The sequence below is a fragment of the Mercurialis annua genome, linkage group LG8 (genome assembly GCF_937616625.2).
Source record: "Mercurialis annua linkage group LG8, ddMerAnnu1.2, whole genome shotgun sequence".
Lineage (NCBI taxonomy): Eukaryota > Viridiplantae > Streptophyta > Magnoliopsida > Malpighiales > Euphorbiaceae > Mercurialis > Mercurialis annua.
The window spans coordinates 33,456,259-33,469,533 of record NC_065577.1 but is presented as its reverse complement, the minus strand read 5'-3'; the positions used below and the strand labels follow the sequence as shown (position 1 = coordinate 33,469,533).

Here is a 13,275-nt window from a genome sequence, read left to right as displayed (position 1 = left end):
TACATGTAGAGGAACAACAACGTGCCCTGTCAGTTAAAAATGAATTATGGTATATTTGACGAAGATTTAAAAAATGATCAACCAAACCGACAGTTTACAAATAGCTGTATATTTATCAAAAAGCACTAAGAGTATGGGTAGAGAAAATTATTTTGCCAAAATAGAAACAATAAGTCGGATTTGAACATAATTTTAAAGCTCATTTACTTAACTTGCTTGCATACACTTCAGTTAGAAACTTTGATATACAACTTACCAGCTACGCTGTGTTTCACTCATCACCAAAATCAGCTGGAACAGGATAACTGGTCACATTTGCTAAAAGCATCATATATTATTAATGATGATCAATAGTTTCAAAGTCTGTAAATTAAGAATATCTTCATCTTTCTTAAGAAAAAACTTGTTTATATAGAACATTCAAGCAAACGAGATCTCTAGGTGATGGAGGACGGAATGAACCTGACCAGGAGTATTTCTTCAATGGTTTGGCCACACCAACCCTATCATAGTTAGGAATCAAATCCCGAAACCCTATATATCGCCGCTATAAGGTGGTCTGGATTGAAGAAGGTTTGGGAGACAAATCAAAAGATATAGCATTTCCAAGCATACTCTGCATAAATACCATTCTCTAAAAAAAGTTCATGCAGGTTGCAGCAGATCATCAAGTTTCATCAGTCTGAAACCACTAGTGTCTTTTTCTATAAGAGTGTCCCAAGAGCATTAAGCTATCAGCATTTAACTGGTTAACAACTCTTCACGTGCCTTACAAACCATTTTCACATTGATTCTCTAATGGATACAACACGAAAGACGGAATCACAAGGAAAAGCAAATTTGGACCCCATATGTATTTGCTAAGCATGGAAACATACAGAAAAAAAAAAGAATTACGTGTCCTGATGCTGGATTTAGTGAAAAGTATGCTAAAAAGCAGCTTCCTATAATATAAAACATGATATTGTTTAAATTAGAGGACATGACAGAGACAAAAAAATTTGTAAGCCAATATCTCTGCAGAAAGAATTTAGGAGAATGTAGCTGAAAATAAGTTAAATCGTGATCAACAGAAACCACCTGGTGCTATCTCTTTAACCACAGGGGGTAAGCTTCTTATTGCCAGCTCCCCGAGGATTATCATCTTTCCAGTCATCCCATGCTCTTGCTTTCAGTACAGCATCATCATCGTCATTATCTTCATCTTCTTCCTCCCCTGTTTTTGGCCTTTGATCATCCTTATACCATCCAGAGTTGGCTTCTGCCATGAGTTCAGCATTTCTCTCTTGAAATTTATTCATCATCTCCATTTCCTTTAACCCAGCTTCTTCTATACTCATTGTTGGCAACCTTCACCAGAATATTTGCACATTAAATCAAAAAAGTTGCTCTTAAAGTCTGAATGGCAAAAAACGATTGTGGTTTAGCGGAATAAAACTTTCAAAGTCACCCCTAAGGGTGTGCATCCCGTTCAAACTAATTTTAAATATTTCCAACCGACCCAAACCAAACAAGTTGTTCAGTTTGTTTTTTAGTTCGATTCAGTTTTCAGCTTTGTTTTGCACCAAAAATGAACTGAAATGTTTTATCTTAAAACCGGAAAACTGGTTGTTTTTTATAATTTTAAACTGAACTGAACCAAATTTATCGGCTTGGTTCGGTTGTTGAACCCTAATCTCCCCCTTGCCAGAAGAAAAAAGACGGAAAGATTACTGCCAGCTAACCATCATTAATCAGGCAAACAACATAATATTTACCTGAAGTTAGGTTGGAAGACCTGCGCCATCATTCTTTCCCTCTCAGTTGTTCTACTACCACCAACAAGACTTGCTGGTCCAAATAGCATAGGCTGGTGCTTATGGTCATGTTCCTGTGAAACTTGTGCTCTTCCTTCTAGAACATCTTGAGCGAAAGTAGCACAGGTGATGGGTGGTGCTGGCTTGGTATATTGTGATCTAGCAGCAGCACCACGATGCCAAGCTTCTGCCTTTTCAGTTCGTTCATCAAGAACTGTCTGAGAAAATTCTTTGTCCCCTTCCTGAAATGTGAAGCAAATTATATAAAATTTTCCAATTCTTGACACAACAAACTGATCAGATGGAACAGTTGACTCAAGAAGACATGAAAATTAAATATTGTGATTATGCTCAGTTCAAAATAAGTATAGTACTAATGTAATGACAGCTAGTCATTCCAAATAATGATACAATTTCATACAAAGCAATTCTAGCTTTCACCATGCTAGCTTGCCATCAGAAAAACTTCAACTTCAGATGCCACAAAACTAATGAATACCAGCTGAAGGTGCAACTTAACTTCAGTTGCCACAACTTTGATTCATAGTCGCATCTGAATTTAGCTTATAGTGCCATTTCAATTTGCCAGTAACATTCTCTTCAGCAGAATGACAAAATAGACTATATTACTCTCGCATGTCTTGTAGTTCTTGAAAGATAAAATACACTATTTTTTTTATAATAGTGCTAATGGACCATCTTCACCACATTAAGAAAATCCACAAAACAAAGACGCATAAATATAACAAGCAAGCATTGAAGTGTAGAAATACCTTTAGCCGTCTTTCTTTTACAGCAGAAAGCATTTCTTCCTCTTTTTTCAACATTTCAAGCAGGTCAAACGCCTGTAGTTTGGTCACATTGCAATCAGTTTTGTAAGATAAAGCATTAATGGTCCAAAAAAATAAATATAAAACATCGTATTGAAATGTAAGGCTACCTTACAGATGGCTAAAGAGATGGTAATAAGCCAGGCCTGCACAAGAAACAAAGTAATACTTCTAAGTTCAGCAAGACCCAAGGTTTTCAAAAACAAGGAAGCTAAACAAATCCTCTTAAAGTACACGACTGATCGACTCATTGTCAAGTCAGATATTTCCTGTTTCTGAAATGTTACATGCAGACTAAGTTCTTTCAAACAACTAGAGATTAAAATATTTCTATTAATCAAAGGAAGTGTTTGAACCATCACAAGATAAACTGAAAATCAAAGTGATGACCATCATCCAAACCATAATTGATGCAAAGGTAATTATTATACAAATTGCATTCCCATAATCATAAGCAAAGAAAAGAAGACACATGCCATGCACATTGTTAGTTAAAATAAACTGCAAGGTAATTATTATACAAATTGCATTCCCATAATCATAAGCAAAGAAAAGAAGACACATGCCATGCACATTGTTAGTTAAAATAAACTGCAAGGTAATTATTATACAAATTGCATTCCCATAATCATAAGCAAAGAAAAGAAGACACATGCCATGCACATTGTTAGTTAAAATAAACTGCAAGCAGATTAAGAATTAGGTGGCACTACATGGATATCAACAATCCAAATAAAATTCCACTACTAATGTTAAGCCAATAGTCAGCATACTACCGATAGACTTCGTATAAATTATGACTCCTACTGTTTCATGTACACTCGATAACCAGGGTGAATGTATATGAAATTACAAATGCATTCAAATTTACATAATTTTCTAGTGACATATGCACCTAGCCAATAGTAAAACTGTAGTAAATATATAGCTAAAAAATTTATCATAAAGAGATTCTGTGTTCATGACTTCATCTTGTGTCCATGACACGCCTCCAAACACTTCCATGGAATGACCGAGCACAGTGGGGGTTGGGGAGGGCCTTGGGCCCCCCTCAACTTTTAAAATTTGTTTAAATTAGTACCTACTTCTTTTGAATATTGCTCCTAATACAATAATCTTGGCTCTGTCACTGGTTCCATGGATATGCTCACTCACCAGAAACATATTCAAGAATATCAGCAAGGAGTTGAGTCAGGAAGTATTGATACATACTAATGATATCGTAATTACTCGCCAAAAAATAAAGTTTCCAGGAAATGATCATTTGGTCTTAACCCACAAATGAGTGAACAAGATGATTTGAAATTCAGGTAGCACCATGTGATCCAAATGAAACACCAAAAGAAGCAAAAACTTTGGTTTGATTGCCAATACACTAAATTAAACAGTTTTTTTTTTTTTGGTTTCTAAGGTTTCAAGGACATATCAAAGAATAAGAGACAAAGACTTCAGACTTGTAATTTTATCTGTGAGGTGACATATTATGAAAGAGGCAACTAAATTCATATTTTGAAGTCAAGGAGATAAGATAAACATAAATTTTACAAATGTATTGAAAATTTAAAACATCATCCTCAAAACCCTTAAGCTTTCATAAAAGCACCACACAACGAAACAATTAACAACTAACCTCCCTTTCTTCTTCTCCACCGTCATCCAACACATCCTCCTCTCCAGCCTCAACTGGAGTTGACAAGGCAGCTGCTCGAGTTGAACGGCCACGCCTCTCCTTACGCTCCTCTATTTCTAACAACTTAGCTTGAGCAGCTCTTTGACGATTGAACCGTGCAATCTAAAACAGCATTTAGAAAAGTCATATGATAAACAGGCAGTCAACAACTTCAGAAATTATTAAACTACAAAGCACCAGAAACAAAAAAAAAAGTCTAAAGCTACCTTCTGGGCTCTTTTTTCAGGAAAAGAATTCGAACTCCCTTGAGAAGATGCTAGCAACTCCTCTTCCGGCACAAGTTCCATCGCCTCACAAAAAGAAAGGAACTCCTACAACATGAATACGGCGCTTTTCCCATTAATATCCTTTAACAAATCGAAAAGCATGAGAATTAAGTTGAACTGAAACCCAACTTAAATCAATTCTCACATACAGAAACTCTATAGCTACCGCAATTCAGTACTTTCATCCAGACAACAAAAAAATAATCGATAAAAAAAACAACATAATAAAAGCAACCGACCTTTAGCTTAGCCTGCGAAGCTTTTAATACTGGTATTCTATCATCTTGTACAATTCTTTCAGTCAGTTCAGCAAGATAATAAGGTACCTAAGAAAACAGTTAAAAAAAACTAAATTAACTCCTCCTATAAAACATAAACAATTAAATTAAACAAAAAAAAAATTCATATTTTACACTTCAAAAAAGAAAATGAATAAAATTTACCAGAATGTATTTTAGAACAGAAGTGGAAATATCCTCCCTGGTCTCATTAGCTGAGAATAACCCTAATTTATTTATCATATCCTCGCATTTATGCAGTGCTTCACACCCTTTCTTAACCGTTTCCTATCAATTCAAATCCACCAAATTAACACAAATTAGGTCAGAAATTACTTTACAATTACTGCAAATTTAATTATTGTTAGAGAATTAGAGATTAAAAACCTGATCAGCACTGGACTCCGTGGCGGTTGTATGGATCTTTTGAGCTTGCTCGAACAGAGCTGGAAGAGGAAGCTCCTCCATGGAAACCCTAATTTCTGAATTGAATTGAAATTCTAGGGTTTTGTTTTGGGGGATTGAAATGAATTTGGGATTTGAAATTGAATTGGGAATCTTATGGAATTTTGAATTGGATAACTAACCAGAAGTGGTAAAAGAAAAGGAGTTTGAAGAAGATGGAGTTAACGATTGAGTATGGTCGGTTTTATAATATATTGAATGTGATCTCTGTCCAATACATTTTTTATTGGTTAGTTTAAAATTTAAAAAATTTAAGAAAAACCTATTTAAATATTTATTTTTAAATTGCAGGCAATATTAACTTTGTTTGAACTAATAAAAATAAAATAATTTTTTTCATTAGTTTATAAAAAAAAGTAAAAAATTGGTTGTAACAGTGAGTTTTTCTACAATGTATAACTGTTTGATTTAAAAAAGAAAATTAAAATGTTCAATTTTAGAAATATTACAATAATTTTTTTAAAATTTTTTTCTCTAATTATGTCAAAATAAATAGTGTAGAAAATTTTACTATTAATAAAAATAATGTGAAAAAATAATAATTTTTCCACAATAGATACGATGATTTGTATTATAAACATTCTAAGTTATATGTTTGTTTTTATTTTTTAAAAATAATTAAACAACTAAAATAGTTAGATATAAATATATGTAATTTTTTAATATGTATTTAAATAAAATGAGTTTTGTTTAATGGAAAAGCATATTAATAAATATTTTTTAAAATTAAAAATGAAATCATGTGATGTTTTTAAAATAGTAATACATTTCTTTTTTGTTTTAGGGAATAGAAATACAATTTTATTGGCTGACAGTTGAAAAAGGAAATTAGGAAGCAACTTGCTCAGGTTCACAATTTTAAAAGCATTCAAAAACAAAAATGGCCACGCTAGGCTTCAGATCGTTCAACCACACACAAATCCCATCAATTTCAAAACCAATTATTCATCTTCCTCTCAAAACCCAGCTCAAATTCCATAAAACCCAATCAAAATCTCTTCTCTACGCAACCAACAACGACCAAATCCAAGAACCCACTAACCCGGACCCGCAAACCACCGGGTCACCGGAGAATGGCGGCGACGAAGAGAATGATTTGAAAGGAAATAGAAAGGATCCGCTGTTTAATGTGAAGCTGGGTGATTTGTTTCTGGACCCGGATCCTGATAACATATTGGCCGTTGGATTGACGGGTATACTGGCTTGGGCGAGTGCTCAAGTTCTGTGGCAGCTTTTTATTGTTTCATTTGCTATTCTCACTGCTGCTCTTAAGTATTCTTTTATTGCTGCTCTTCTTGTTTTTATTCTTATTACTCTTCTTTAATCTATACATTTTCATTTTTTAAATGTTTATTTGAATTCCTCAAAATTCCTATTTTCAAGCGCTTTTTTAATTGTCCGAAACGTTGTGGGAGGAAATGAACCGACGATCTAGCAAAATAAGGTCCATCAAGTGCATTTGTTCAAATGAAGCCGGCCAGTATTGAAGTGTGATCTTTTGTGTTTTTAGCGATATAAGCATATTTTTTAAAATGTTGGATTACGTATTCGACATTTTTTAGCACATGCTGTTTTCTATGAAATTAGCAGCGTCGAAAAACGAGATGTGTTTAAAACGCCAAATTTAAAAAGAATTGGATGTCTGATGCAATTTAATTGATATTGTGTCTAAGTCGCTATAAACGCGAAAGGTTATAATTTAATATGCAAATAACCGTTCTTTTAAATCAAACAGTATATATTTTTCATTCAATTCAATTTGTATCAAAAGTGATTTGAAATTTCTTCTCCTGCAATCTAACCAAACTACAAAACTGATTATTTTTTTAACAAAATTCACACCGAAATTATTCAGTTTGATTCAATTGTTCTATTTGGTTATGTTCTTACACTCCTAAAAGCAGTAATTACCCACGGATGATCATTAGAGGCAATATATATACATGTTTCTAAAAAAATGAGAAAAAATTTATACCAAACAAAACTTTGTAATCTGATACAGTTAATTTGAATTGCAACATCTGGAAGATATTGTTCTATAAGATTTAATGATCGTATAAGAGTAGATTTAATTCCAACATTATTTCCCGGAGCTGACTGCCAATTTACATACCTAAAACACCAAACATATAGTCCCGTCTTGGAGATCTTTTAATGTTGTCTGTACAAATTTCATTAATTTGGCGGAGTTTGCGCAAGTACATTTTGCTGTTGTAAAACGAAGACAAGAAAGTTGTCTCCTCTACCATTTTGACTACTGCTTGTACCAACTCGGCCGGTGAGCGACTCTGAACTTCTGAGCCATTTTGCAGATTAAATTGTTAGCTAGCATAAATAGGGGTGTAAAATCGAGTAATGCCAACTGACTTCGACCAAGCCTGGAAAAAAGTCTAGATATATCTACCAATTTTTTTAGGTAAACATCAAAATACCATGCAGCTTGAATCATATAAAAAGTCGCAATTTCGACCACGAGGTAATGCAAAATGAGTCTTGCACAAGAACATTTCCAAATGTCAGATGGAAGCTTCAGCACCAACTTGAATTGTATTCTTCGTTTCTGCCGCCAAAACCAATAATCTTTAAAAGAATGGATTTCTAACATAAAATTCCTGTTATTATTCAAAAGTTTGATGAGACACTTGAGTTTTTGTTTAAACTGTAAAACCAAGCAATTATTATTTATAAGCACCGATTTATTATAATAAATACATCAGACAAGAGAAAGTTACCTGCAATTGGAGAAAAGTGGCCCACCGCAATTAAAAATTAGCCTTGGATAGGTTCCTGCAGATTTAAAACACCATGTTAAAATTATTTAGTGCAAACCATCAAAAAGGTCGAAGAGAGTAAACAGATGCATAGAGAGCATAAGGATTAAAAGAAAGGAGGACTACGGATGCTGCTAAAAAGATCAAGTTTAGGATTGAAATAACTTGAAACATTTTGATTCACACCAAATTGTACATGTGCCATCAAATGTCTAAAATCAGTTTGTCGATATAGAAATAGAAAAGAAAAGCTGAAAAATACAATGGCTTAAAAAAGTATAAAATACAAGTGCGACCATACTACTTTCACAAGGTAGTTTCTATGGTAATAACCTCCGGTAGGTATGTTCGTAAAATAAATAAATAAATAGAAACTTGAGCAGGTTCTATGTTAGTGAAATTATTGCAGAGTTCTCACATAGCAAATGATAAATAGTACCGTAAAATAACTAACAATACACAAAAAAATGATAAGTCAATTTTCATTAACCTGAGTCTTGTATCCTGAATTCGCATCGTGACAGAGCAGAAAACATCATGGTAGATAACAACATGGGGCGTTATATTTGGCACAGTGCTGGCAAGCTTCAAACCAAAAAGAACGATTACCAGATTTACTGAATTTCTCCAGCAAATTATTCTCCAGACTGCATCTAAGTGGCCAACAAAAAAATCATTGATGTACAATGAATTGCATTTCTGACTTAAGCTTCCTTGCTTCTTTATGAAAACCAGAATAACGAAGGCCATCAATAACAGCCCGTTTAGCTGATGGTAATATTCGCAAGCCCCTTTTTAAACAAGACAGCAAGAGTTTGGATGCACGACGGAAGCTTCTAGCCTTGCAAAGATTGTGAACCAAGGAGGTGTAAGTAAATGAATCCTTTGTTTTCATTGATTTAAACATCTCTAAAGCTTGATCGATCCTACCTTCTTTGCATAAAGCATCAACCATACAATTTGAAGCAACCAATGGTGAACTGAAACCTATCATGTTCATATGCTGCAAATGACGTTTTGCACCCGAAGTATTACCTGTCCTACACAGCCCATTTATCAAAATTGTGTGAGTATATTCATCACATTCTAGACCTTCTTTTTCCATTTCATCCAGCAATCGGTACGAACCATCCAAATTGCCTTCTCTACAATACATATTAATCAGAGTATTGTAAGATGCTAGATCATGTTGAATGCCCTTTTTTATCATCAACTCCATATATTCAGCTGCCTCTTTAGTCCTACCACTCTTGATTAAAGCACCAACAACTGTACAGTATGCAAAACCATCAAAAGTATAACCCTTTTCAAACATCTCTTCTAATATCTCAAATCCCTGTTCAAACCGTTTAAGCCTAAAACAACATTTCAAAACTGTAGTATAAGTTATAACATTTGGTACATATCCTGATGCCGCAAGCTCTTTAAATATTCTCCTTGCCGCACTTAATCTCCTAATTTTACACAACCCATTGATAAGAATATTGTAAGTGACTAATTGTGGAACAAAACCATATACTCTTTGTAAATTCCTGAACAGCATCAGTGCATGACTAGTATAACCATTTTTACAAAGACCATTAATCATAGTATTAATAGTAGTTGGACATGGGAATATATGATGAAGACTATTATCCATAATATACCCGAAAACCTGGTTTGCTTTTTCAGGATTTCCTAGCTTGAAGAAGCAATGCATCAAAGTATTAAAACTCCAAACATCAGGAGCGATACCCTTATCAAGCATTTCGTTAAACAAGTCAAGAGATTTCGACAACAAGCAGTTTCTAGCAGCACCCGCTATCAAACAATTATAAGTAACAACATCCGGTTTTATACCAGCTTCTCGCATTCTATGAATGAGCGAATACGCAGCATCAAAACCAATAAGACGAGAGTACGCATCAATGAGCGTATTATAAGTGACAACATCCGGAAGAACTCCTAACCTTATTCCATCGATAATAACCGACTCTGCTCTGTTCAATTGCTTAACCTTGCAAAGAGATGCTATATTTATGTTCAGTAATTTAGTCGATAACTTACCAACCATTCTACAGCATATACACCTGACTTGACGAAGCAATTGGGCAAGTCACTCAACATCATTCTTCCTTCAAACCATAATTTAAACTTACAGTAAGAATCATGGAGAAAGTGAATATTAATTGAGTGCTACGAGATACTAAGTAGGTAGCACAGGCATGAAAAACGAGATACTCGAACATGGACACGGCAAAACAGTGTTATAATAACTGCATATAATTAGGGTAAGAGAATTAGAGATTAAAAACCTGATCAGCACTGGACTCCGTGGCGGTTATATGGATCTTTTGAGCTTGCTCGAACAGAGCTGGAAGAGGAAGCTCCTCCATGGAAACCCTATTTTTTGAATTGAATTGAAATTCTAGGGTTTTGTTTTGGGGGGATTGAAATGAATTTGGGATGTAAAATTGAATTGGGAATTTTATGGAATTTTGAATTAGATAACTAACAAGAAGTGGTAAAAGAAAAGGAGTTTGAAGAAGATGGAGTTAACGATTGAGTATGGTCGGTTTTATAATATACTGAATGTGATCTCTGTCAAATAGTACATTTTTTATTGGTTAGTTTAAAACTAAAACTAAAAATGAAAAATTTCTTAATTGGTGAAACTACAACTAAAACTAAAAATGAAAAGTTTTAAAATGTATTTTTTTTACTATTAAATGATGGCAATATTAACTTGGGGTTTTTACATAAATACCGAAAAAAATAGAGAATATCTACAAAGATACTAACCAAAAACTCTCTCTACAAATAATAGTATCCTTTAAAAAATATTTACAAAAATGCTATTTTTTAAAACAAAAATACATTTTTTTTCATAAAAAATACAATATGTATAAATTTAAAATAAATTTTGTGTACAAATCAGATCATATATGTATACAATTTTATTGTATATAATTCGTATTATATACAATTTTTAAAAAAACAAGTTCGCATCTAAAATATCAGATATGATATTTCATATCTGATTTCATATTTGAACGAGAAGAAGGGGAGGATAGTCGCGGTGTGTACGGGCAGAGAAGGAGGGAGCGACGACAGCAGTAGGCGGAGCAGCGGCGACCACGACGAGTAGAGGGTAACAGCGGCGGCAAGTAAAGAGCAGCGGCGGGTGGTAGATCATGGTGGTAAGTTTGTAAGATGAATATTAATTTTAATGGTGGGTGTTAATGGAAGAAAAGAAAAAAAAAATTAGGGTTTTAAGAGAAATCGCCAAAGGATTTATTTTACCTTTAATTTGTATGGTGAATTTTACCTTTATTTTTTTTCAAATCTACCGGATTCCGGTGGCCACGTCAGCAAAAAATACACGGGAAATTGATTTTGATGATAGATTTGAAAAATAAAACGAAAGGTCATAGTTTTATATGAAAACTTTTAAAAATCGTGATTAAAATAATTTTTTGTGTAACGTTCGTATTTTTTTATGAAATTAACCCTTTTGTAAATTAAAAATTTTTGTTGGTATTGTTTGTAAATAAAAAAATGAGATGGTATTTTGATAAATATTTCACTCTTTTATAGTATAGAGTGTAAATTTTTCTATTAACTTTGAGCTCATAAAAAATGTACAACTCTATAGAAACAAATATTTTCAAAAATATAATTAATATTTTAAATTTTCATAAATTTGTTTTTATTTTATTAAGGCTTAAATGCGCCAAAAATCACTAACTTTTGCGTGTTTTTGGTATTTAATATAATCTTTTAATTTTGGCAAAAAAAGTACATGAACTTTCAAAAAATTTACAATTAAGAGCACGTGTGTGTTTCCTTTGAAAAATAGTGCAGTTTTACATCTAAAACGGCGCCGTTTTAATCTGAAACGGTGTCGTTTTAGATCCAAAATGGTGCTGGTGTCTTTAATTGTAAAATTTTAAAAATTCGTGTACTTTTTTGCCAAAATTAAAAGACTATGTTAAATACCAAAAACACGCAAAAGTTTATGATTTTTGATGCATTTAAGCCTTTTATTAAATACTATAATTAATTCAGTTTTTGAAAGAATGAAAATAACTAATGAATTTTAAGATAATATAAAAAATTAATTTAAAAAATTATAATTTATTAAAAATTGGGAGGTATTTAAGATAAAAAACATACAATTTATATTAAAATAAATAGAATACTAATTAATTTATACTATTCGTTGTTTTAGAACAATTATCTATTTTATCATTTTCACATAATTTAAAAAGATAGATTTTTTATATATTTATCTTCATTTTCTAGTATACCTTCAATAAATATCATATCAATTCATTTATTTGTAAAAATAATAATAAATAATAGAATAGAAATTGAGTTAGTGATAAAATTAATTTTTTATATTGTGATTTATTCAAATAAAAAATATTTAAGAGCAAAAATAAAGTGAAGTGTTATTTTAGAACGGAGAATAATTTCTTAATTTTACTACAAATTTAAAAATATAATATATATATATATATAATATATATATATATATATATATATATATATTATATATAATATTAAGAGGACCAACAGAGCTCTCATATTCAATCTCACCAAATAAAATTTTATCATAAGTTTCTACTTATCTCAAAGCTACTTATTTTAATTTGATTTTTATTAAAATTTAATTAAGAGAATTTGTAACCTACTTAAACTTCTAAACTATATGAAATAACTATGATGTTCTATTATCATTTTATTGAAAATTGGAAACTCAAAACAAATCATAGGATATTAAACTCCTTGAATCATTCAAGTCTTCTAAAATTACAAAAAAGTCACTAAAGTCAATTTTCTTACAAAAGTTTCACCAACGTTAACAACGTGATGTCATTGTCACGACCCAAATTATTAAGCCGAGACCGGCGCTAGGAAATGGAAGTGATAGCTCCGAAACCCGTAGTAAGCCTAAAACTACTAAAAAATTCGCAAATAAAAACATAATGTCATATATAAAATGTTTTCAGAAAACTCTTTTAGATAATACAATTATTAAAATATTATATTAAATTTTACATTCAAAATAAACTGTTTGAAATCAATTCACACATTTTATACTGACACCTACTGACTACTGCAGCTCTATGAACTCGTAGTCTGTACAAGTCAATCGACTTCTAGCACAACGAAAACGGTTTGTCTGATCCGACTC

At 32.3% G+C, this 13,275-nt stretch overlaps 3 protein-coding genes across 6 annotated transcripts; 1 reads left to right on the top strand and 2 right to left on the bottom strand.

Moving 5' to 3' along the window:
- Positions 1–819: 819 nt before the first annotated feature.
- LOC126660159 (PP2A regulatory subunit TAP46) lies at positions 820–5,499 on the bottom strand. The gene is made up of 9 exons (XM_050353508.2): positions 5,248–5,499; positions 5,026–5,148; positions 4,822–4,908; positions 4,523–4,627; positions 4,257–4,418; positions 2,737–2,772; positions 2,570–2,641; positions 1,758–2,038; positions 820–1,350 (listed from the first exon to the last, which is right to left on the bottom strand). The coding sequence occupies exons 1-9, from the start codon at positions 5,326–5,328 to the stop codon at positions 1,095–1,097; spliced, it is 1,203 nt and encodes a 400-aa protein (XP_050209465.1). The 5' UTR covers positions 5,329–5,499; the 3' UTR covers positions 820–1,094.
- A 706-nt stretch (positions 5,500–6,205) lies between these two features.
- LOC126661937 (uncharacterized) lies at positions 6,206–6,649 on the top strand. The gene has a single exon (XM_050355819.1). The coding sequence runs from the start codon at positions 6,206–6,208 to the stop codon at positions 6,647–6,649; it is 444 nt and encodes a 147-aa protein (XP_050211776.1).
- Positions 6,650–7,293: 644 nt separating this feature from the next.
- Positions 7,294–10,637, bottom strand: LOC126660158 (putative pentatricopeptide repeat-containing protein At4g17915). Of its 4 annotated transcripts, XM_050353503.2 has the most exons (4): positions 10,391–10,634; positions 8,587–10,210; positions 8,058–8,112; positions 7,294–7,937 (listed from the first exon to the last, which is right to left on the bottom strand). In XM_050353503.2, the coding sequence occupies exon 2, from the start codon at positions 10,147–10,149 to the stop codon at positions 8,770–8,772; it is 1,380 nt and encodes a 459-aa protein (XP_050209460.1). In that variant the 5' UTR covers positions 10,150–10,210; positions 10,391–10,634; the 3' UTR covers positions 7,294–7,937; positions 8,058–8,112; positions 8,587–8,769. The 4 variants fall into 4 exon arrangements, with proteins under 4 accessions (XP_050209460.1, XP_050209463.1, XP_050209462.1 ...); XM_050353506.2 differs by having other exon boundaries at positions 7,294–7,905; positions 8,587–10,634; XM_050353505.2 differs by having other exon boundaries at positions 7,294–7,885; positions 8,587–10,634.
- Positions 10,638–13,275: the final 2,638 nt, after the last annotated feature.

Coding starts and splice junctions, on each gene's coding strand:
- LOC126660158 (XM_050353506.2), bottom strand. CDS start 10,149: ATGGTTGGTAAGTTATCGACTAAATTACTGAACATAAATATAGCATCT.
- LOC126660159 (XM_050353508.2), bottom strand. CDS start 5,328: ATGGAGGAGCTTCCTCTTCCAGCTCTGTTCGAGCAAGCTCAAAAGATC. Junction 4,419..4,522: donor CTGAAAAAAGAGCCCAGAAG/GTAGCTTTAGAC, acceptor ATGCTGTTTTAG/ATTGCACGGTTCAATCGTCA. Junction 2,773..4,256: donor GTGGAGAAGAAGAAAGGGAG/GTTAGTTGTTAA, acceptor TTTCTTGTGCAG/GCCTGGCTTATTACCATCTC.
- LOC126661937 (XM_050355819.1), top strand. CDS start 6,206: ATGGCCACGCTAGGCTTCAGATCGTTCAACCACACACAAATCCCATCA.